This window comes from Carassius carassius, chromosome 30, assembly GCF_963082965.1.
Source record: "Carassius carassius chromosome 30, fCarCar2.1, whole genome shotgun sequence".
NCBI classification, from domain to species: Eukaryota; Metazoa; Chordata; class Actinopteri; order Cypriniformes; family Cyprinidae; genus Carassius; species Carassius carassius.
Genome location: NC_081784.1, coordinates 1,158,123 through 1,183,105, shown reverse-complemented (window position 1 = coordinate 1,183,105; position 24,983 = coordinate 1,158,123). Strand labels below are relative to the sequence as shown.

The following is a 24,983-nucleotide window of genomic DNA, read 5'->3' as shown; positions in this document are numbered from 1 at the left end:
TTCTGCAGGCTGAAGTGTGTGGTACCTGTGTGTCACTTGTTACAGCGATCGCTGGTTTTGCGCTCGCTGACGTCAGACGAGGTTAAAGCCCTGGGTGTGTTCGATGGCATGCAGAAGTTTCTCTCTGAGCGTCTGCTTATTAGTGTACTTGGGCAGATCCAGCAGGTTGAAGCATGTGTGCGCTACAGGGAAATATTGCTCTCCTCCAGCGGTGGGCTGGATCACTAACACCAGGCTCTTCATGCCCAGGATGGGGATTCGGTCGCTGCCCGTGAGGAACACTAGTGTAAGTGACAGGAAGACGCTATTAAAATACTTTCACATTCTTAGCAGCATAACCTTTCGCCTTGAGTGCCCAGAAAAGCACTATATACAGTACAGACCAAAAGTTTGGACACACCTTCTCATTTAAAGAGTTTTCTTTATTTTCATGACTGTGAAAATTGTAGAGTCACACTGAAGGCATCAAGGGCTATTTGAGCAAGAAGGAGAGTGATGGGGTGCCTCTACAGTCACCGGACCTGAACCCAATCGAGATGGTTTAGGGGTGAGCTGGACCGCAGACAGAAGGCAAAAGGGCCAACAAGTGCTAAGCATCTCTCGGGGAACTCCTTCAAGACTGTTGGAAGACCATTTCAGGTGACTACCTCTTGAAGCTCATCAAGAGAAAGCCAAGAGTGTGCAAAGCAGTAATCAAAGCAAAAGGTGGCTACTTTGAAGAAGCTACAATATGACATTTTCAGTTGTTTCACACTTTTTTGTTATGTTTATAATTCCATATCTAATTCCACATGTGTTAATTCATAGTTTTGATGCCTTCAGTGTGAATCTACAATTTTCATAGTCATGAAAATAAAGAAAACTCTTTAAAAGAGAAGGGGTGTCCAAACTTTTGGTCTGTACTGTATGTGTTTCTTCAGCTCATCAAGGCTGCATTTATTTGATCAAAAATACAGGTGATACAATTTAATATTGTGAAATATTATTATGATGTATAATAAGGTTTTTTTGTTTTAATATACATTAAACTGTAATTTATTTCTGTGATGTGCAGCTGTATTTTCCTCCAGTCTTCAGTGTCACATGATCATCAGAAATCATTCTTATATGATGATTTATTATAAGAGTTGGAAACTGTTGTGCTGCTTAATATTTTTTTGGAACCTGTGAAACATTTTTTTTTAAGGATTCTTTGATGAATTAAAATGTAAACACATTTTATAAAAATATACATATATCATTCCAAAGTTTGGGTCAGTAAATTTGTATTCTTGTTTGTTGACATATTAAAATTAAACAGTCTTTATGGAGGGGTCTCTTTTTATCACTTCATGAATCAGAAAATATTGTTAATAGTCCAAAACAATGTTTTCAGGCATAAAATGCTATATGAACAAACCTCTATAAAACCCTTAGGAATAAAACTTCTGTTTAGTGTATGTAAGAGTTACTGAAGTGAAGGAAAAAACTCTTTTTGAGAAAACGGTCTTTACAGATATGTATTATAATCAAAATCTACAGACACAAATAGATAAAGTGCAATAATAAAATCAGGCGAACAAATATAAGCAAACCTCTGTAAACATATCAGAATAAAACTGTAAAGTTTGGTGGAAATTTTACTTATTTGGCCAATAAAGAAAAGTATTGTAATCAAAATCTAAAGTGCAATAATAAAACCAAGTGAATGATACATGAACGAATCATTCTGTAAAAAAAAAACTAAAAACATGTACAGTTGGGAATAAAACTAAAGTCTGATACATGCAAGTCCGGCTGAAGTGCACCAAACTCACAGCCTTTAAACATGCACATATATAAAGTGCAATAAAATAAACACTTAAATGTGTATTTTAGATGTTTTCTCTCCACTCGTCTGAAAGAAAGAATGTTCTAAAACCAGTGCATGAAAACACAGTGGTTTTGGCTGTAGTGCAAGAACAATTAAGATTACACTTTCACTTACGCAGGAACTGTTTCTTCTTCTCTAAAGGCAGCTCGTGAAACACTTCCCAGAACATCTTGATGGTGGGGTGATCGGCCCAGTATACGTCCTTATACTCTGTGCTCTGAGAATCAATACAGTCACGCAGAACATTTACAACGTCTACAAACTACAGCAGCAGAACATTTCCAAACACATGTCAGTTTTCTAATGACTATCAGCTGGTGCAGTAATCTCACCTTCTCTAACTTCTTCCAGTCATAATTGGTGTTTCCTATGATCATGGCCTGCAGTTCACTGGGCTGGAAAAGCTCTAGGACTTTCCCTCCACACACTTTGTGAAATCCAGCAAAGAAAGCGCTGAACTGAGGAGCTACGGAGGTGTTGAATATATAATGGACATATGCGTTGACAAACTCCTGCCTGGATTGGGTGAATAAGTGACAGAAACCTCTCTAAGTCACAAATGCTGTGCTCAACTGGATTTTATCTGTGAACTCAAGTCAGTTAGTATTAAATCTGTATATTACCTGTTGGACTTGTTGACAATGATGTCCGTCCCATTGGGAACCAGCTCCAATACCTCCGTGGTGCCGAAAATCTCCTCTGTGATCTATGATCATAAAATTAAAATGACTCTATACATATATATTTTTTTTAACGAATCACACTTTTAAAGACAAATATCTTGTTCTTACTGTGAAATTCAGGCAAAAGGTTTCTTCCAAATCATTCTCCGTAAAATCCAGCAGTTGCTGGAGACTCCTGAAGATCCACAGACAGAGAAAACCATCGATTGAGGATCACATCTAATTTAAAAAAGCCACTCTCTACTCAAACCATCATTTGTATCATTTACTTGACCCTATAAAGCCTACTGTATAATATTTGAGACGCACATTCACGCAAGGCCTCTGAGGAGCGTTGATTTGTTCAGCTCTTAATCATCATTGTATTGTATGTTTAATAAACATCTAGATCTCATCTTACTAAGAAATGTTATTGGAGATATAGAGTGACGACTGATATTTATATAATTTTATGTAAGTATCTGCTATACTGTTATAAAGATGTCATCGATTTACGTCACACGCATCAGAATTTAAACTATTCCATTAAAAAAATATATATTTTTCGGACTATTATTTCATATGTCAGGCTTTACATTTACACGACACATGACCGTGGATTAGGAGTATGTCCAAATCTGACATCAGAAGTTAATGGACGGATTTAGGTCACAGTGTGCATTAATAGTACAACCATCTCAAACCCACCTCCCTACATCAGGCATGAGCTCCTTCAGGTCCTCTAGAGCAGGAGTTTTCTTCAGGAGTTTCTTGTACAGCGCTAGCGGGAAGTTCAGCTCCACTATAGTGAGGTTATAGATGGCCAATCCACAGACCACACCGATCAGATGGAACAGATCAATGTCTTCAAACGTCTGCAGTATAAAGCATATCTGACATGTGTGAGACTGACATTTCCTCATCTTAAATTACTGCAACATCAACAGTAGCATATATCTGATATACCTTGACAGTAAGGTATTATTTTTTATGTATACTCATATGAGCTTTTAAATGTTGATTCTTCTAATCATGTTCTTGATCTTGTCTTGTTTCCTTATGTACTTTAAAGTCTCTCCCTGGTCTCTATCTATATATATTTAGATATATAATATTATATATAAGATTAAAAGATTAATTCAATTCTTAACAATATATGGTTTCATTTGATTACCAGAAAAATTTAAATACACAACATAGCATTTCTGAAAAACCTTTTATATTTTGTAAAATAAAATGCATTAATTAATTAACTTTTTTTATGGATTAAATTTATTAGACACGCTTTTTTTAAATAATTTATTTGATTATTAAAATGTAATACAACATTACAATGGAATCCAGAAAAAATAAACCAAAAAACACCTTCGTACAAAGTTTTTTGTAAAAAGCAAACAGAAAAAGAGGAAATGTATTTCATAGGGTCCTAAAAAAATTTTTTTATTAAACTTTCAAGAAATTGTTCTATTGTGTAAGTTTCTTGATTTAAAAATAGTTGGACATGCTTTTTTGATTGCTAAAATTTAATTTCATCATTAAAACCAAAAAAATGTAAACAGAAAAAATGAACTGATTTCATAGGGCGCTAAGACATTAGAATTGTTTCTTGAAAGACACTTTACTGTACCTTGTGAGCGAACCAGATGAGTCTAGACTCCTCATAGTATCTGAACATCCCATATTTAGGGTCCAAGAGTTCTTTCATGATGAGCAGGAAGAACTCTTTTCTCACGCCGCCAGCATCCACGGCCTCCTCTCCAACAAAGATCACCTGCAAAATAATACAATTAAAAAAAAACGCAGAAGCAGCACTGAAGACGCACAGATTAAGACCAACTCATTTACCTTGAGAGGCTTCTTGTAATCAACGTTTTTGGACTTCCTCAGCACCTCCATGGAGTTTCCGACCACGTTTTCTCGGCGTACGATGAGGATGAGGCAGGGGTTTACTGACTCCACTCCTCCACCGGACAGAAACAGAGACTGTAAGTTCTGTCTCTGAGCCTGATCCACCGCCATCTGACCACAAACAGCACCGTGAGCTCACTGCTAGCCATGGGTATCGTTTACATTTTATCGATACAGTTACTGCTTATTGATACCGGTACTTCTCGATACTGTTATCAATACTATTTGGTGCAAAAAGATATGAAGTTTTTGAAAATGTCAAATTATTTTATCACTGCTGAACTTCAGCATCTGTATTGAGCAGTGAGTTATTTTTCTCTTTGTGTTTTATTTAATTAACATTAAAGAAACAGTTCACCCAAAAAAGAAAATTGTGTCATCATTTACTCACTCTCAAGTTGTTTTAAACCTGAATGAGTTTCTTCTTCTGTTGAATATAATAAGTTATTTTGAAGAATATATTTGAAGGAAACTAAACAGTTGCTGGTCCCCAGTGACTTTCATATTTTTTTTTTATCCTACTATTAAACTCAGTGAGGACCAGGAACTGTTTAGTTACCCATCATCTGTAAAATATCTTCTTTTGTGTTCAGCACAAGAGTAAATGCAAATTAAAACATGTCTGGAACAAAATTCCTGAGTAAATAATGACAGAATTTTAATTTTTGGGTGAACTATTCCTTTAATGACAAGCTGCAGCGTGTTTAGTACTGTCCCTTTAAGAGATGCACGCACCATTTCTCTCTTACCTGTTTACTTTCACTTTAAACATAGTTAACTGTGTTTATACGTAATCCTTGTGTGTTTTTGACAGTATTAGCACAATCAGACGATAACTCATATAATTAAGTAATCAGGTGCTGTTTTACTGGCATTTTAGTGTATGGACGCTTCGTGTGGATGCGCTCTGAATAAGCACATGTTAGAACAGCACACGAATGAAACGTTTCACCGGCAAGGCCTTAAAGCACACGCAAATAATTAGTAATGGTTTCATTATATCACTTAAGATGAGACCGTTCACTCTCACCTGCATCTGGATCACAGCATCCGTCTGAAGAAGTGTTGTCTTCGCCTGAGCGTCAAAAACAAATGGGTAAGTGCATATGGTCACCTGAGAGTCCCTGACCTGTACAAAACAGTCAACGAGAGAAAGAGAACATTATATTTCTGAATATAGTGATGAAATGTGACTTTTACACAGAGTGCAACTTAACTGCGTTTTTAAATCTCTCAATAATGCAACAATACAAGGATTGTATTCAGACGTGACTTATTTTCTGGAAAATACGTGATTAACAGATTTAAGGTTGCAGAAAAGTGTCATTTTAAAACCACTAAAATAATAGTAAGTTTCAGACATGAGCCCATTCAGTTTGGGGCTGTTAGTAGGCAAAGGAATTACACACTTCACATTTTTGTCACTGTAAAAGATCATCAACAATACAGAAAACTCACCTCAGAGAACAGATGCTGCTGATACCAGGTGACATAATCACTCCTGACGTCAATGAGCTCATCCAGCTCGTGAATATAAAACTTGTCATACTGGATGATCTGGCCAGCACGCTCATTAACCTGCAGCACGATAATGAGAATAAGAGCAAACAATTAATTACTTCTCAAGCCTGCTTCCGAAGCTAATCTGCCTAATAAACCTGCAATTGTGCATTATATGACTATTGTTGGCTCTTTGACAAATTGCTTTCAATGAAAGCATCTGCTAAATATACAGTGATATTACAGAATTTCCTATTTCATAAGACCAATACACAAATTTATACAACAAAAAATAATTCATGTTTCTAGTGAATGTAAAGTACATCACCAGACAATGTAGTAAATGATGGCATATGTATTTTCAATTGTACTATGATTTGGGACACACCAATTCTAATTTTAGCATTTAGGACGGATGTTATGTGAATTGAGACGTGGCCAGTGTCTACAATCACTAACTGTGGTGCTCACCGAGTGGAGGATCTCCAGGAATTTGAGTGAGGTGTGCAGGAAGCAGGTGAAGATTCTCTGTTCAGGAAGAGGAATTCCCATTTTCTGCATCCGCAGTAGATACACCACCACCTCTTTATAGAGCTCCACCAGCCTCTGGAAGACTGCTGGCTCAAACTTTGACCACCAGTTTCCTTAATAAGTGTAGGTGTGAACAATGAAACACTTTGGAAGTACTTACCAATGTGCAGATTGTGATAGTGCACTAAACATTTGGTATATGTGCCAACTGTGTACATATATGCAGTTGCAAACTTCATTTTATTAAACAAAACCAGCCAAGAATGTAAAGGTCCAACAGGTTTGGAATTTTTCTTTCAAAGAAGTTTTTTGAAGTACATTTGTGGTTCCATTAATGAAGGACGGTCTATAAATGCTTCATGTTATTTACAGCCTTTCTGTACACAGCTACCGAATGATACAGAATATGTTTGGTAAAATACCAAATATTTATTTTTGTTAAACATTCAAATATATTGCTCGGTGCTGTACAAGAGCCTTACATAATGAAGCCTAACACACCAAACTCCTGTCATAGAAGACAGGACGTACCGAGGACTTTGCTGGGGGCGTGCTTCAGGCTTACCACAGCCTTGGCGAAGGGGATAGTGAGGGTGGTGTAGTTGCTGGGGTCGCTGAGGAGTGGACACTCGGGCAGCGTGAGGTAGAGTCTAAGAGCCTCGATGTCTGGAGGAGAACTGCTCAATCTGGGGAGGAGATGCTTCTCCATACTAGCAGCTAGCTGGATTAAGATTAACTGTGCATTGGTCACAACAGGAATGACGGACACTTAGGAATAGTTCACTTAAAAATTAAAGCTGAATGACTCGGGTTATGCAAGATGTAGACGAGCTTGTTTCTTCATCAGATTTGGACAAATGTAGCATTGCATCACATCCAAATTCACCATTCCGGTCCATTTCTCCAAATCTGATGATGAGTCAAACTCACCCATTAAGTTTTCAGCAAATTTTCATTTTTTGGGCGAACTACTCCTTTAAAGTTAATGTATGTTTTCTGACTCATGAAACGACATGAACAAGTGACTCACAATTTGTGAGATTTGTGGGTAATCGGGCTGGATGAGTCTGTGGTAGAGCAGGCGAGCCACATTGATGTCCACACCTGAGCACTTACTGTTAGTGTTGTAGTGATCAGGATTACTGCAAAACAAAACATTCTCATTCCAGAAATGATCTTTAGCTAGATTTACACAGAGCAATATTTTGAACTGAATGCATAACCTTTTAGTTACCTTCCAGACAGAAAGCTTCCGTTAAGACAACTCGCTGAAGAGAACACAAGATCAATCTCACTACAGGAGACACCAAACACACATCATCGGTATGATGGACTGCTTTATGAAGTTCTGAGAAAGTCACACTTTATTAGATCAGACTGAGTTCCAACTACACGACTTAAAGGGAAAGTTCACCAAAAAACAAACATTCTGTCATTAATTACTCACCCTGATGTTGTTCCGATCCCTGAAGACTTTTGTTAGTTACATTCATTCATGAACACAATTGAAGAAATTTTAAGACAACCCAACTAACTTCCACTTTGAAGGCCCAGAAAGGTAATAAAAACATCATGGAAGTAGTCCGTGCTACTTCAGTGGTTCAACTGTGATTTTTTGAAGTGACAGGAAGGTGAGTAAGGTGAGTAATTAATGACAATTTTCATTTTTGGGTGAACTATTCCTTTAATGTATTCATGAATGTAAAAGCAGTACTTGGTGATTTCTGGGGATAGTCTCCCATGGCCATGATTGAGCCATCTCTGGATGAGGTCATCGCTGAGCGTGTATATCTGTCCATCAGGTATAGTTGTCCTCAGATCAACTGGAGGGCTGTCGTCCTACAGCAATAAAGCCGGGTCATTTAACCAGGAACATCAGCGAACGGCTAATCGCTACAAAGAGAACTGTACAAACTAACACATTTCTGAAATACATTTCCCAGTTTTGGATGCTGAAGTGATATGTTACCATCTTATACAGAATTTGGGCTGAATGGAAATAATTACATTTCCAGATAAATACAGTATCTGTGGGTTGTTCTTTTACTATGTAATAACATTAAACAAATACAAACTTTCATTCTAGTAGCGTCACAGAAATATTAGTGTCAATTAGAGCTGAAACAACGAATCGATTTAATCGATTAAAATCGATTATTAAAATAGTTGTCAACTAATTTAGTCATCGATTCGTTGCTAAATAACTTTTATTTGCCGTAAGCGGCTCATTTCGTGCATATTTCAAATCTGCGGTGACCAAAGTGTGGCAGTAATGAGCCACCGGAGGTTTTACTCAGCCAGTACAACAGGAGAAGTAGCGAATAGCCAATAGCTGGCCTTGTTTTATGTCACGTGCTTCCCGAGCAGCGTCTCTGCAGCCATAGACATCATATGATGTCTATGTCTGCAGCATTCAGCGTGATGTGGGAGTACTTTACATTGAGCCTTTAAAAAAGAAGAGTAACCTGTAAACTCTGCACTACTGCACTGTTTAAGGGGACGTTCACATATCGCGTCTTTTGCGCGCTCAAGTTCGTTATTTCCAACACCGCACCGCATCGAGTTAAAAACATTTAAACTTTTCAGAATGCCGCAACCGCACCGCGGGTCATGTGACAAGAACTAACCAATCAGCTTCATCCTTTCCCGTAACAACGTTAAAAGCTCAGTCAAGATGATTTATTTGAGCTGCAAATCCATTTATCCTTTGCTGAAATTTCCGCGTCTTCAAGGAGAGAGCACGTTATGGTTGCTTAGCAAAGGCAGACGCCTCAGGGGCGCTTCTGCGCGAGCGCTTTGGAAAGAAGGAGAAAGCGGCGCGCCTAGCGTTTTCCACGCGTTTTAGGCGCGATATGTGAACGGCCCCCAAGACTTTCATTTGTGCAGATTCTCCAGTACAATGTTGTTTGCAAATGTTTAGTCGTAAAAGCTGATAACATTGCTTTTTAACAGTTAACATTTAAAGCTTTACAAACATGTTCTGTGATCAGTTTGTCGTTTACCAGTTCAAAATTCAGTCGTGCAGCCTAATTATGACTGAATGAGAGAGGTAAATGTTTAAAGATATTTGAAATGCACTTTTTTTTCTAAGTATTCACTGCTCTTTTTCACACAGCAGGTTTTTTGTGTGTGTCCTATTTTTTTTCTGGACAACCTTCTGATGGATTTTACTTTAAATTGTGAGTTCCATTCAGGTTTCATGCCATTGGCACTTTTTTTGAAGGATTGTTTACAATTTCACAGCAAAAGCTATAAAGCTGTTTCCCAGTAAATAATAAAATACAATGCACTGCAATTTTATTCTGTTTTATCCTTATTCTTCATGAAAATATGTTCTGAAAGATTCCTTAATAAGCTTTGTTCAGGATGTTAAACTACTTTAGGAGGTCTAAGGACTGCCATGGTGAAAACATTATTTTAAATCTCCTTGTGAAGTTTGCTAGAGTATGGGTCAGTGTTCTGATTGCAGAAGAGTTCGACAAAGGATTACTAACACAATAAAACAACTCCAGGTATATTTTTGATGAGGATATGACAGTGCAAAATGGTTACAATCTCTTAAATCTATGCTGAATGATAAAGACCATTTATTAAAAATTTACTTGGGGAAAAAATGGAAAAAACTAAAATATAAGTACATAAACCGATTAATCGTAAAAATAATCGACAGATTAATCGATTATCAAAATAATCGTTAGTTGCAGCCCTAGTGTCAATATAAGGATCTCACTGCATATTGTTAAGCAGTTGTGCAATGTTCAAACTTTGGTTCTTGATTCACTGCAAATATGATTTTAAGGCAAAATTAAATTAAAGCTAGCCTTATTTTCTTTCTAATTAAACATTACTGGTGTTATTGCACACGACACATCAGGACATACTGCTCTGGAAAAGCTATTTTTCATAATGACTCATCTAAATGTAACAATTTTCTCAAATTGTCTGAGGTAACAAAGGCTGTGTTGGTGGGAAAATAATATAAACCAATAATACAGCTTTATTTATAGCACTTTTAATCTAAAGAAATCATGATAGAATATCATGATAGATCAAACCTTGTCCATATATGTAAAAATGATACACAATAATTATAACTAATGTATCGTTAATGTATAGATCCCTTTGGTTAGACTTTAGCTTGACCTTTGACCTCTGCTCCTCATACCTGAGATACAGCGTAGTGAGCGAAGCTCTGGTCTCCTCCAGCATAGATCCTCTTCACACAGAAACTCTGCTCCACCTCTGAAATGGACAACCCAGTCATATCTGAAAACATTGAAACATGGGGTTTTCTTGAGTGAGTCTCAATCAGCTCCGTGAATGAGTATATATTGATTCACAGTATACACACCGGGCACTGAAGAGTGAACAAAACTCAACTCAATGTGATCTAGAGGTACATTTGTGCAGAAGAGTAGGGCTGGGCGATATGATAAAAAAAAAAAATACAAATAAAGCAAAAATCTGTCTATATTTTCTGGCTGAACTGCAATTTATGGTATATATATATATATATTCAAGATTTTTATTTGTCACATACACAATTATATAGAGCATATATAACCAGCAGTGAAATGTGAGATATATATATATATATATATACACACACACACACAAATATATGGGCATGTTTTTCTCTTTGGATTAAAAAACTATTTATTTATTCATTCATTTACCCAATGTTGTCCAATGAAACAATGCACATATTAAAGGCTATGAAAACAAATAAAGTGAATGTAACCATGAAGGCTATGCTACATATTATGTGTGAAAAAGGGTTAGAATTACATTACATTCTAACATCGTAACATTACAATCCAAAAACAAAAATAATGCTTTTTAAAGCAACAGTTAAATTCACAAAAAATAAATACAAACAAAAGCACAGAATAATTGCATTATATTTTGCTTTACCCCATAACAAGTCACTTCACAGTTACTGCTATCATAAAATACACTTAGTTGTAGACTTAAAATTATAAATATGGCACTTATATTATTCAACAACAAATATTTTAGCTAAATGTATATTTTAGATTATATACTTAAGTGCTCAGTCACTCAAGTCTGTGAATTTTAGTCTCTCATGCACAAGACTCATGCACTCCTGACAGCAAATTGGAAATATTTCCATGACTTTCTAACACAGATGGAGAATATACCTGTGAAATGTAAATTATGCACTGAAGAAAACAGCACATCTCAGATGCATTAAACAGTGAAAGTAGCGAATCAGTCAGAGCGTCTGACAGGGCAAAACACTTCAATCTACACTTGTTAACTATATCTTAGTGTGATTTTAAATCCCTTAATATAAGCATGTCTCATGTTCAGGACTGGATTATGCACTTTCCCCGCAGCTGCTCAGATGGACTCATATCAAACTCGATATAAATGATATTGCCTCGTTCTTTATAGTTTATATATAATATTTTGATATAATGTACAAACTTGATATACCGTCCAGTCCAAAAGAAGAGTTACTTGATTTACTGACTTTAACATTCATTAAATTGTATTACATGCATGGGCATCAGCATAATGATCAAGTCAATACAATGTGCACTTCTGAGAAATACTGAGAAGGATGGCTGTCAAATATATTAATTCTGTTGAAAGAAGTACACAAAGTCAACCCACCTACATCCATTGGCACAGGATCAGTGTGTGCTCGCCAGCAGCCCTTCACAGGGCCGGGACTCATCCTATTATAGGTCGAGCGGGTTCCTAGCTGTCCGTTACCACCGAGACCAAATGAGTCAATCTTTCCTGATGAAGGGATGAACGCCAAAGTGTGCTGCCTTAAATGCAGGTGAAAATGAAAGCAATTCATGGTCTTCATGATAAGGAATACAAGACTCTTGGAAGTAGTTTGAAGCTTTCATATAGAAAACGAAGGCAGACATAAAATAAAACGATGATTATGGACTGTATGATACTTACCTACCACAAGCTATCTGTGCAACTACATTCCCCATGAGTTCAAACACCTTCCTGGGGTTCACCTCATGGTTTGTGGTGTTGTGTCCCAGCTGACCGTAACCACCTGCTCCAAATGTAAATACACCCCCCTCCTACAAAAACAAATTACTAATGATGTAATTTTCTATGTCAAAGAAAGCGATGCGACCACTGCGTTGCTCAACTCAAAAGAGCTGCTATTTCTGTTGCATATGAGAAACATCAAATGGAATATGAAATAAAAGCATAATGAAAATGCACTATTTAAAATAGGCACTACTTAGCTCAGAACAGGTTTACTCATGAACCAATGTTGATCTTGTGACATTGTTACTGCAGAGCGCTGCTAGATCCAGTGAGAAGGATTTCAATTCTCTTTTGGAACTCTATTTTATAAACCTATCAAACAGCGCTGGCATAGAAAACCATCAGTAGTTATGCTAACTATAGCCATGGTGTTGTGGCAGAAAGAGTCGAATGTTATTACATTATTCATTTCAGGGTTTGTCCAAACTTTTGAGAGAGAAATTCAAGAACTTTTCAAGGACTTCCTTGCAATTCACACACCTATTTCCAGCACTTTAATGGAATGACCAAAATGTAGAAAATAAAAAAGACATCAAATCGCCACTATAACCTGTAGATGGTAGCAGAGGTGGTCTTAATGGCTTAGAAGTCATTCATTTTGAAATAATAAATTCACTATTATAACTTTTCTTAAATTTGCGACTGAATCAACACGTCATTAAAAAGTACTACATAGCACATCTCAACTGCTTGTATTGTCACAAAATGTAAACTTTATTATTGTCCAGCTCTAACCTGCTATATGTGACTAAGGCATTCAAATTATTTTCTGTAAAGCGGCATTGTGTATTGTGAAAAGTGCTATACGAATAAACTGATGTGTCTTCATCAAAACCATGTTCATTCCTTCTTTTGGATGCACAGCATTAAATATGTTAGAATAAATGACATTGTTGCTTATTAAGCACTTAAAATAAGCAACCACACCTTCGTTAGGACTGCCGTGTGGTCTTCTCCACAGCTTATGTAAACAACCCGTTGGGACCTGAGAGTCCTCAGCAAGGCAGGGAAACAGCGATCTGAAGAACACCACACATCACATCATTAAAATCTTTATACCAGAGAAAACTCAGCTGAATGTCTAAGGTGTTTATTTCACCATCGTTGTCGCTGAGGCCCAGCTGGCCGAACTTGTTACTCCCCCAGCCGAAAACAGCCCCAGAGAGCGTGAGCCCAAAGCTGTGAGAGCCCCCTGCAGATATCTGGGCAAATGGGACACCCAGCAAAGACTGAATGACTTGTGGGGAGGAGACGCCAGCTCCCTGCATCCCGAGCCCCAGCTGGCCGTATTTATTTTGGCCCCAGGAGAATATCTGACCTCCTTGAGTGAGAATTTGGGAAAACATTACATTAATAGGATAAAGAGAGCACAATAATCAGGTTCAGAAATATTTCATGTTTAAGCCAGAATCACACCTCTGGCTAAAGCAAGGGAATGCCAATATCCACAGGCCACCTGGGCAACGTGAACCTCTGACAAACTCTTGACAGTTCTGAGAAGAGACAACAAAAACACAGCAGTTATGTCATGCAAGTAAAAAAAAAAATTTTTTTTTTACATATAGAGAGAGAGAGAGAGAGAGAGAGAGAGAGAGAGAGAGAGAGAGAGAGAGAGAGAAAATGCATTATGGCAAACATTACATAAAACATACAAATTATATATTTGCTTAGATATATTTTAAAATTTAGTTACATAAATATATTTCATTCTGTTATGTTTTTAGTCATTTTTTGTAAATATGTTTTCTTATCACAAGAATGTATTAATCATCAATGAATGTTGTAATAAATCACTATTAAATCAGCAATTAAATCATCAACCAATCAATCAATGTTTTTTTTTTTTTTTTTAAATCAAAGTAAAACAATTTAAATGCCAAAATTTGTATATATTGTAATATGGATTTTTTTTAACACTAAAGTTAAAAACGTAAAAAAAAAAAAAAAACAAGATTTTTATTGAAATGTGTTATATGTTTACGGCAACAAATACATTTTCTCTTTAGATATGACAAATGTGAATGTATCATCTATGAATGAAGTTTATGGAGGCAAAATATATTTTTAAATACTTTAAAAAAAATTATACACATGACTAAAGTCATATTGGTAGAATCAGAAATTATTACAAATATTTTAGCAATTGCTTTTTTTGTATATTTTGAAATACACTGAAAAAATATTTTTTTGTTGTCCAGACAAACCCATCACGGAGGCAACCATATTGTAATATTGAATACTTCAGGGGTTTAAAGGTGCAGATTTGTTCTTACCTGGGTACACGGATACAATCCTCCTTGTTTGAAAGGCTGAGCTGCCCGTCTGATCCCAGACCCCAGGCAAAAACCTGGCCTTTATCATTTAGAGCCAGAGTATGAGCTTCACCACAAGACACGGCCACAATGTTCTGAGCATCCAGAGACACAACCTGCTCTAGAGACAGATGTAAACATATAACAGAGTTGTGTGAAATATTCAGATGCACTACATGATACACTGGCCAATATATTGTGTATATTCCAGTGTTGCATATACTACAGTAAAACTATGTTGATTAATAAAAAGTTCTTAATGCTCCTGTGTCTAATAGAGTTTACAGTATTTGTTGTTGTCTGTTTTTAGACGTTTTGATTCCTTGCAGGGTTTCCCATACATTCATTAATTTGTATGACAATATCAACACTGACCGCCACGGATTGATTCAGATTTTTAAACTATTTAATATGGGTACATTTGTATTTTATTGTAGAGCTGCGTGCTGCTTGCTCCCTCCCTCTCACAAACTGACAACGGAGGCACACACGACTAGCCCCTTCTCTTCGAACACGATCTGAATCAAAACATGAATCAATCTGGAGTTGAATGGTTGGTAATGAACACTGTTGCTCAACATAACTCTGAGAAGTTAGTCTCAGACTGTTAAGCGCTGTCGCGTTTCCATTACAGATTCGCGCAAAACTTTTGTGTTTTTTTTCTTCTAAATATCGATAAACAACTATTGCGAAATGACGGCGTTTCCATTAACCAATGTTATGCGACTAAAACGTAATTTTTTCCCTCTCGCGATCAGTCATTCCAAAAATCATGGCAACGGACGTTGGTAGGTTTATATATATCACAGCCACCAGACTAGACATTACATTATTATTATCTCCAGGTTCAGATTGGTGTGTGTTGGTTTTTGTCCACCTCAATCTCCAGGTTTGTGTGTGTGTGTGTGTGTCCACCTCCAGGTCCAGTTTGGTGTGTGTGTGTGAGCCTGTGTGTGTCTGAGTCTGTGTGTGTGAGTCTTTTTAAATGTTTGAGTGTGTGAGCCTGTGTTTGAGTGTGTCAGTAAGTTTGTGAGTTTGAGTGTGTGTGTGTCCATCTCCAGGTCTGTGTGTGTGTGTGTGAGCTAAATTTGCAGCAAGAAGTCTGTGGAGCAGTCATAGCATAGAAAGTGTAGCAATGGCATAGCAATGTAGCAAAAGCAATGTCTTTAAAGGGATAGTTCACCCAAAAATAAAAATTCTATCATCGTTTACTCACCCTCAAGTTGTTCCAAACCTGTATGAGTTTCTTTGTTCTGCTGAACACAAAGGAAGATATTTGGAAGAATGTTTGTAACCAAACAGATCTCGGTCCCCATTGACTACCATAGTATATATTTTTTCCTACTATGGAAGTCAATGGGGACCGAGATCTGTTTGATTCTGTCATTCTTCCAAATATCTTCCTTTGTGTTCAACAGAACAAAGAAACTCATACAGGTTTGGAACAACTTGAGGGTGAGAAAACGATGATAGAATTTTCATTTTTGGGTGAACTATCCCTTTAAGGTATCTGACACTAAGTGTTGGAAATGGAAATGTGTACTTGTCACTAAAAATATATGATATATTGATACCCCCCCCCCCCCCCCCCCCGTTCCCAAACTGCCCACCCACACCACCGCAAATAGAATCTAATTCTGTGGGAAACACTGCCTTGGCTTGTGAAACAGTGATGCAAATAAAGGACACATCAATTTCAAACCATCTTGTTGATTACATGATCTGTGCTTGACACTTCTAGGTCACTGAGTCAGAGGTCATGTGACATCTAAAGATCTGACAGTGGTTAGAACAGCAGTCAATGTCACACTGACCGACCTGACTGATTTCTGAGGATGATGTGAAAGTACGAGTTGCTAACTGATATAACCTAAAATAACATTTTTGAATAGAGAAAAAAACATGAATGTATATTTTTATTCAGCAAGTATACATTGAATTGATCAAAAGTGACAGTAAAGACATTTATAATGTTACTAAAGATTCCTATTTCAAATGAATGAATTTCTATTCATCAAAGAAATTGAGCAGCACTGAACAGAAATTGAACTGTTTTCAACATTGATAATAATCAGAAATGTGCATATCAGAATGATTTCTGAAGCTCATGTGACACTGAAGACTGGAGTAATGATGAAAATACAGCTGCGCATCACAGAAATAAATTACAGTTTACACTATATTCACATAAAATATGTTATACAAATATATTCATATAGCTATTTTATATTATAATTATATTTCACAACTTTTTTGCTATATTTATAATCATATAAATGCATCCTTTGGGACAAAAATGGAACAAATTAAACATTTTACTTAGATCCTAAATACAAAATTAATTCAATAAACATATCACTAACAATATATTATATTATATTATTTTCATTGGATATTTTTAGGTCAACGTCAAAAGGCAGTCAAATATGCACTTACAAAAAATAAAAAAATAAAAATTTCGAGTGAGGCATGATTTAATCCAGCAGGAAATAAAAAGTGGGAGTATCAGTGAGGAACCACCATAATATCAAAAGTTATTAGAAGTTTAAAATATATGACAGATTGATGACATCAGCCAGACTGATTTGAAGTGAATCATTCAAATCAATAAATTTAATTAAGATCAAGTGATTACATTAAAAGCCATATTATAATGCTAGTAAAGTGTCTTTGCTGTCACACCTGGTTTCTTGCGTGCTCTGTCATGCCCCAGCTGTCCCAGGTCATTGCAGCCGCAGGTGTACACCGTCCCGTCCTCCAGCAGAAAGACGCTATGACGTCTGCCACATCCCACATCTCTCACACGCTTGCCCTCAAAGAACTCACACTGCCTCGGCTCCAGCACTATCTCCTCATCAATCCCACCCAAACCCAGCTGCCCATACGAGGCATTCCCCCAGCACAGCATGACCACTGGCCCGTATGGCCACTCTCGTCCACAGCTCCAACCGCTTCTCTCTCTCTCTCTCACACACACACACACACACACACACACCTGTCAAAGGGAAGCAATCTCTTTAATACAGCAGTAACTAGATGCTAATTATATTTTCACTTATTAACAAACAGAAACAATCGCAGAACCAAATCAAACTAAAGTGAAGAGGGAAAAAAAGATTAAATAACAAACTAAAATAATAATAATGATGATAGTAATAATAAATCATGTATACAGGGAAGCAAAAATGGGGGAAAAAAGCATTTAATGATCAAAATATAAATAATAATAAATAATAATAAAGTCAGAATTGTGGGACAAAGTTAGTCCGGCCCTGACAAAATAATAATAATAATAATAATTCTCAATAAATCTTTCTAGAAAGTTCAGTTTGTAGGAGGTGTGTACAATAACACTTATTACATGACTCAGCTTACAGTCAAACTATAATTAGATGCAATAAAAACGGGGTAATACTACTTTAAGCATCTATAGATACATGTAACTTTTTAATATCCCAAATAACAACAAATGTAACACTGTATCGAATTCTAAACCGCGAAACCACGTGAGATTTAAATGCCCTGTTCTCTATGACGTGTGTTTAAAAATGGAACGTGTAAATGAGCGTTAAAACGGTTGGTGTTTAAAACGCAGTAATGAGGAATGATATAAACCACACCTCACTACTGTTGTGCACGAGTGTGTGTCTTAAATAAGACCACAAACAGATAAGGTTACTCCGTCACTCCAAAATAGTCCCGTTGAACACCGTTAAATTTCTCACTTATAGTGCTGAGTGTCAGTCAGTCATCAATCTGCCTGCTTGTTCTTACCTGTTGATGTGATATGACGCTCCTGTGGACGCGTCCAACACAGGTTCAGGGTTTATGTTCACATGAAGGCTAATGCAAATATATTTTGTAATGTCACGACAGCCTGGACGCTTCTAATTGACTTCACTTGTCTCCGTTGAATCCAATGGGGTCGCTGTGTCCATTTCTTTTACTGTCTATGGTTTAAGTACGCACACGCAGCATGAACGCGAAGCGACGGTAACATTCTAGAGCCTTTCCTGACACCGGATGTGACGACACAAGCGAAGCTGCTGGGGCGGGGTTAGAACGAAACACACAAATAATAATAATAATAATAATAATAATAATAATAATAATTGTTAATAGATATCTAGGCTGTTGTTTGCATTTATTTTGATGTAAAAATATTACTTATAGAAAACCACTAATGGTCGTGGCCTAATGGTTAGAGAGTCGGGCTTGCAATCGAAGGGTTGTGAGTTCGAGTCCCGGGCCGGCAGGAATTGTGGGTGGGGGGAGTGCATGTACAGTTCTCTCTCCACCTTCAATACCACGACTTAGGTGCCCTTGAGCAAGGCATCGAACCCCCAACTGCTCCCCGGGCGCCGCAGCATAAATGGCTGCCCACTGCTCCGGGTGTGTGCTCACAGTGTGGGTGGGTGTGTGTGTGTTCACTGCTCTGTGTGTGTGCACTTCGGATGGGTTAAATGCAGAGCACGAATTCTGAGTATGGGTCACCATACTTGGCTGAATGTCACGTCACTTTCACTTTCAAAACTGCTGAGGTAACTTCACACAGCCAAAGCTTGGCAATCCTTAAAAAATAAAAGTCTAAATCATGGCACAATTTGAGAATAATAATAATAAACTATTACATTTGTTGTCAGAGACCGATTCATTAGATTAACCACAAAACTATGATTTTAGTTCCTCTTTATGTTGTCTGGGGCTTGGTTTATGTATTTTGTGACATATTTTGGGTGGCAAAGTCACTTGCAATAACTAGCTCTAAATTAATAATTTTCTCTGATATGGATATATAAAAAATGATAAATTATCACATGTAATCTGTCTAAATATCTGCAGAAATTTATAACACTATCCCCCGGTTTCACAGACAAGGCTTAAGCCTAGTCCTAGACTAAAATGCAAGTCTGAGTTGTTTCAAATGAAAGAAACTTGTACTGATTGATCTTAAAATATATCAGTCCCTTTGTTTTGTCTCAAGATGCACACCAGTAATGTTTTTTTCTAAGGCATGTTTATAAAAATTACTTAAATGTCCTAATTGAACTATGGCCTAATCCTGGTTTAGGCTAAGCCCTGTTTATGAAACCAGGCCTAAGTGAATTCATGTGAACATGAATTGTAACCTTTTTTGTGAAGGGTCTAAGCACAAAAAAAATCCAAATTAAAAGTCCCATCATCATTGTACATAACTTGAAATGTATAAATAAAATAATTTATAAATTGAAATGTATAAATAAAATAAATATATAGTATAAATGCGTGTATCTCTCTCTCTCTCTATGGTGAGCGTGATTTCACCAAGTACAACATGTTCCTGGATCCTGATCCTGGAACAACATTCCGATCAACCAATCAGAATTGAGATATAACTTTTCAAGAAATATCAGTTTTAGGCTTACAATCAGGGTGAGGTGCTTCTACAGCCTTTTTAATCAGATATCATTTCCCACTGATTTTAGGAATAAATTATGGGTAGGGTTAGGTTTGGGGGTAGGGATTGGGTTAAGTCTATATTTTTGGAAAATAATGTTGATCCAAGATCATCAAAAGATGTTGATCCAGGAACATGTCTTACTTGACAAAATCACAGCGACCCTCTCTCTATATTTATTATCAATTAAATTAAGGAGAATGCACATCTCAGCTTGTTTTAAAAACTTTTTTTTTGTTGTTGTGCTGGGTAATAATAATGGTGATGCTTTTTAAAAAAACATACAGTGAACGATATGGTTGAGGCAGAACTAATTAAACAAACAGCTTCATATGTGGATGTTTGTGTGAATCTGAGAAGTGTGAATTTTAATCATGAACATGTTCCAAAGGCTACAGACCTCAGTGGAAAATTCCAACACCCAAACCAAAAACTAGCGACAACAGAAATGTTGCATTTTTATTAAAAAAAATACACAAACAAACACTGTAACAAAGTGCATTTTATAAGGTTACAAGACAACAATAGTCTGCATTCAATGAGGTAGAGCAAAATAACACTTGCTTGTGCTAGTAAAAAACACATTCTTTTCTTATACAACGTTACTTTGAACTCCAATGATGTCTTCTTTTATGAAAGATGGCCGTAAATAATAATACTCGAGTAAACTTAATACAACAAATGAAACACCACAAGGCAGCATTCAGTGGGTAATGCACAACAGCACTAGAATATTGCAGATCTCAGATTACCCCACACCTCATGAACGTTACAGTGATTTAAATTAACTAGCTTTCACCCCAATCATGTAAATAAAAAAGGATTCAGAATTCAGCAGCTGAAGTGGTTTGATTCAAGTAACATTTAAGAGCAGTGTGCTTGCTTTTTGGTGTTTGCAATCCCACAATTGCACACTTGATTACAAACTCTCCCCCCTGCAGTGCAAACGGTCTGATGCTTTTCTGTCCAGTTTCATCACCTGTCGAAGCAGGGAGCGGCACAGGGGTACAGCGGGTTCATCTGGTAAGCTCTGCCTGGCATGTTGACCTTAGCATCCATGCTCTGTGTCTGTGTGAGCCCATGCAGAGGTGCCGTGGAGACCTGCATTGAGGCCGTATGTGTCAGATATGTCGCAGGACCTTGAGAAGACACTACCAGTGGCTGGCAGCTCTGCTGCATGTATTGTGTGTTCGGCCGCTGCATGTACTGATGCAAGGACACGCTCTGTCCCTGGATGGGATACATCATCTGTGCAGGCTGAGCACTCGGCTGTGGGCATTTCTGTTTGTTTGCTTCCTTTACGTCACTGTCATGAGCACTGAGAAAGAAATGATGTCCATGTTTGTAGTGTAGACTTAACCATTCAACTATAACACATTATTTTCAGTTTGAGTGCTTAAAGTGAAACGGAACGCAACTAAGTGAAATAAAGTTGTATTGTATTTTATTTCAAGTAACAAAAAAAAAATGCTGAAATGCATTCAGTAAAGTTGCATATGCATCAATTCAAGTTGCATTCTGAAATGTTTCTATACATATGCATCAGTACAGTTGCACTTCTTTTACTACATACTTTCATTAAAAATGTAAATACAACTTACAGTGTAAATGCATGCATTTAGATCTTTACTGTATGCAAGTAAATTAAACTTTATTGATGCATACGTATACAAACTTTTCAGAATGCATGCATACGCGATTTTACTGAATAAATGTAAATTCAACTTGAATGAATGCTTATGCTACTTTACTGAATGCATGTAAATGAAAATTGAACACATTCAGTAAAGTTGTACATGCATGCATTCAAACTTTATTTACATGCATTCCATTTTGATGGTTTTTGTTTTAGGACAACAACTCTGGGTGAAACTCACATTAGAAGTCTCTCCACGCAGGGCAGCAGCTGCTCCCAGGTGTACGCTGACAGACGCTGGAGGCGCGGAGGCCAGGTCAGGGACAAATGCAAGATTACCCGTGAGGAGGCCACACATGCCGCAGCAACCAGGGACGGGACGAATCGCAGAAATGCATGGTCTTGAAGGAGAAAAATTTATTAATTCTCCATTAATAAAAAATAACAAAAACATTCAACAGTTGAAAATGCACTGCATTTGAATTAAACTCCGCACCTTGTAAAGAGACCTCTAAGAAGTAGTCAGCATATTTGGACATGTACTGCATGGTCTTCTCCATGCATACCATCGGCCAGCCGTCATGCAGGTCCATCTCATTCACAGCGTCCGGCAGGTAGTACTCGATGAAGTGAGCAGCTGTGGGGAGATACAGGTTCCACTGAAACGTCTCTAGGAGCAGCAGCTCCATGTGCAGGAGACCCTGTTTGGTCAGAACTAGGTTCATAGAGCTCATGCAGCCCAGACTGTTCAGGGTCTCCAGTTTCGGGATGCGGTCTTCTCTCTCCTCAAACTTACCTGGATTAAAAACAATGGTTGCTGAATGGTTATGGCACAATGTTCTGTGGTGTGTTTTGTGCATCATACACAATAAGAGCAGGAATTATGTTAATTTTGCTGGTGATGTTACAGTCAAGATCACTAATAGGAGTTTGACTCTTACTGGCCAAAAGCAAGCAGGACAGTGCAACCATGTGAAGTTGCTGTACTGAGATGTCATAGCGGTCCATGAACAGGTCCAGCAGATAAACAGCCAAGTGTCTGGCCGCAGGGCACAGCTTGAACCGATTGCTGACTATAGCAATAAGGTCTGCGAAATATCGTCTAAGACTCAGCTGTGGAGACTGTCCTTTGTACACAGGCAAGCACAGCTCCTGAGGACATCAAATGAGACAACCACACTGCAGTTAAAGTATTTTATAATACTGATTTATGCAATAATCACTTTAAGTTGCACATGCATGCAATAGCCAAGGAAAGTTGCAAATGCATGCACTGAAGTTGCATTTACATGAATTCAGAAGTTGCATATGCAAGCATTAAGTTGCATTATCATTAATTCAGTAAAGTTGTAAATGTAACCTCAATGCATACATATGCAAATTTAGTAAATTCATGTGAATGCAACTTAATGCTTGCATATGCAATTTAACTTTATTCACTGAAATGGGGTAGCCGTAGACTAATGCTTAGAGAGTCGGACTTGTAACCTGAAAGTTCCAGTTTTGAGTCTTAGGTCCAGCAGGAATTGTCATGAATAACCAGCACTCACTAGCACCTTCAGTACGGAGGTAAGACCCTAGTATGTATGTGTGTGTGTACTAGGATGGGTTAAATGCAGAGCACAAATTCAGAGTATGGGTCACCATACTTGGCCACATGTCACTTCACCTGCACCTTCACCTGTAAATGCAACTCGAATACATGCATATGCATGAATTCAAATTAATTTACAAGAATTCAGAACTGTTACATATGCATGCATTCAAGTGCATATGCATGAATTCACTAATCTTGCATAATATACATCCATTCAGGTTGCCCTTACATACCTTTGGTAAAGTTGCATCTACATTATAAAAAACAAATAGACACTTCCACTACTATGACAATTCTGTAATTATAGATTTGTGCAAGGTTCATTGTGCCTACATGCATGACATCATAACACATGGTCAGTGGCACCAAATAGCAACATAATAACAAGAATACAAACTTTGTAACGCAGGGCCTGATGGATGTCCTCTGCAAGTTCTCCTTTCCACCACTGACCCTCCAGCTCCATTGGGCTCCTGGAATACATGAGATATGAAGATCAGATCAGCTTCATTGAGCCACAAACCCCCCAGTCCATCCCAACACAAAACAAAGCTCCAGGAACAATCAGCACTGATGACGGTGAGACCGCTGAAGGTCTTGATTGGTCCAACACACTTCTTCTCAATCAGGAGGAGAAGATCATTCTCAATATGCACAATAGTTATTGGGTCAAATCAAGCAATGCAGATCACAGGCAACATAACAAGAACAAATGAACGGAATCACATTATAGCATGAATAAACCTACTGTAAATCAAAGAGGCAAGTGAAATACAGAATAGCGCTTCGAGCGTAACTTTTAAAGGGGAAAAGGAGACGATAAAACCTTTCAGTGTTTTAAAACAGTAGAGAACTCACCCCACACAAGGACGCCTGCATGCAGACAGAACAATGACAACTAGCAGTCGAACAAACTGACTCGGATAATCAAAGTGTGAATCAAAGCAAAGTTTGCTCTCTGTGTTCACGAACAAAGTAACAATACACACTGCACTGCGAGCCGATTGACACTCTTAGCCAATCAAAAGGCGCCTTACAATCACAGCGCGCAACCAATCAGAATGAAGCTTTCATCAGCTTCATCACAACAAGACGCGAAACTTAAACAGATCTGGAATCAATGAGCTACTAATAACAAAATTGCATTGAAAAAAAGAGATGGGAACAACTTTTTTTCAGAAACACAATTTTGAGTAATAGCTGCTTGTAAAGGAACACCTTTTAAACCAAATAACAGAGCTTGCTATAACACAATCTCACCACTAGAGGCCACCCTCTCCTCAATAATGATCAAAGCGTTAGGAACACTACCTAAATTCTGCTTATTCCTATATTATTACCCGTTTTTTAAAAAAAACAACAGCAAATTCGTATTGATTATTGTATTGTTTCATGTGTTTTGTTATGTGTATTTAATTAAAGCATTTAAAGAGAAGATTTACTTGTTTTATTTGGCCATAAAATTGCAACAATAAAGAAATAATATGTGTTTTATACATT

At 37.3% G+C, this 24,983-nt stretch overlaps 2 protein-coding genes across 7 annotated transcripts; both read right to left on the bottom strand.

The window, feature by feature from the left end:
• Nucleotides 1-72: 72 nt before the first annotated feature.
• Nucleotides 73-18,240, bottom strand: LOC132111069 (probable E3 ubiquitin-protein ligase HERC4). Of its 5 annotated transcripts, XM_059518237.1 has the most exons (24): nucleotides 17,496-17,721; nucleotides 14,775-14,934; nucleotides 13,918-13,994; nucleotides 13,601-13,822; nucleotides 13,429-13,520; nucleotides 12,397-12,527; nucleotides 12,098-12,254; nucleotides 11,499-11,505; nucleotides 10,619-10,695; nucleotides 8,168-8,292; nucleotides 7,688-7,747; nucleotides 7,484-7,595; nucleotides 6,985-7,174; nucleotides 6,394-6,566; nucleotides 5,881-6,000; nucleotides 5,453-5,551; nucleotides 4,360-4,533; nucleotides 4,142-4,285; nucleotides 3,223-3,389; nucleotides 2,644-2,710; nucleotides 2,476-2,558; nucleotides 2,185-2,368; nucleotides 1,967-2,069; nucleotides 73-281 (listed from the first exon to the last, which is right to left on the bottom strand). In XM_059518237.1, the coding sequence occupies exons 1-24, from the start codon at nucleotides 17,719-17,721 to the stop codon at nucleotides 73-75; spliced, it is 3,159 nt and encodes a 1,052-aa protein (XP_059374220.1). The 5 variants fall into 5 exon arrangements, with proteins under 5 accessions (XP_059374220.1, XP_059374219.1, XP_059374218.1 ...); XM_059518236.1 differs by lacking the exon at nucleotides 11,499-11,505 and having other exon boundaries at nucleotides 10,619-10,682; nucleotides 12,081-12,254; XM_059518235.1 differs by lacking the exon at nucleotides 11,499-11,505 and having other exon boundaries at nucleotides 12,094-12,254.
• Nucleotides 18,241-20,684: 2,444 nt separating this feature from the next.
• Nucleotides 20,685-24,494, bottom strand: LOC132110373 (cyclin-J-like). Of its 2 annotated transcripts, XM_059516923.1 has the most exons (6): nucleotides 24,342-24,474; nucleotides 23,881-23,956; nucleotides 22,828-23,038; nucleotides 22,383-22,682; nucleotides 22,128-22,287; nucleotides 20,685-21,568 (listed from the first exon to the last, which is right to left on the bottom strand). In XM_059516923.1, the coding sequence occupies exons 2-6, from the start codon at nucleotides 23,947-23,949 to the stop codon at nucleotides 21,226-21,228; spliced, it is 1,083 nt and encodes a 360-aa protein (XP_059372906.1). In that variant the 5' UTR covers nucleotides 23,950-23,956; nucleotides 24,342-24,474; the 3' UTR covers nucleotides 20,685-21,225. The 2 variants fall into 2 exon arrangements, with proteins under 2 accessions (XP_059372906.1, XP_059372907.1); XM_059516924.1 differs by lacking the exon at nucleotides 22,828-23,038 and having other exon boundaries at nucleotides 24,342-24,494.
• Nucleotides 24,495-24,983: the final 489 nt, after the last annotated feature.

Bases quoted from the DNA above. Each gene is read 5' to 3' on its own strand.
- LOC132110373 (XM_059516923.1), bottom strand. From the start codon at position 23,949: ATGGAGCTGGAGGGTCAGTGGTGGAAAGGAGAACTTGCAGAGGACATC. The intron at 23,039-23,880 runs GTTTGTATTCTT...TGATGTCCTCAG, and splicing joins ATCAGGCCCTGCGTTACAAA to GAGCTGTGCTTGCCTGTGTA. The intron at 22,683-22,827 runs GTAAGAGTCAAA...TTTTTAATCCAG, and splicing joins GTCCTGCTTGCTTTTGGCCA to GTAAGTTTGAGGAGAGAGAA.
- LOC132111069 (XM_059518237.1), bottom strand. From the start codon at position 17,721: ATGCTGTGCTGGGGGAATGCCTCGTATGGGCAGCTGGGTTTGGGTGGG. The intron at 13,995-14,774 runs GTAAGAACAAAT...GTCTCTTCTCAG, and splicing joins GATTGTATCCGTGTACCCAG to AACTGTCAAGAGTTTGTCAG. The intron at 12,255-12,396 runs GTAAGTATCATA...CCTGCATTTAAG, and splicing joins GCACAGATAGCTTGTGGTAG to GCAGCACACTTTGGCGTTCA.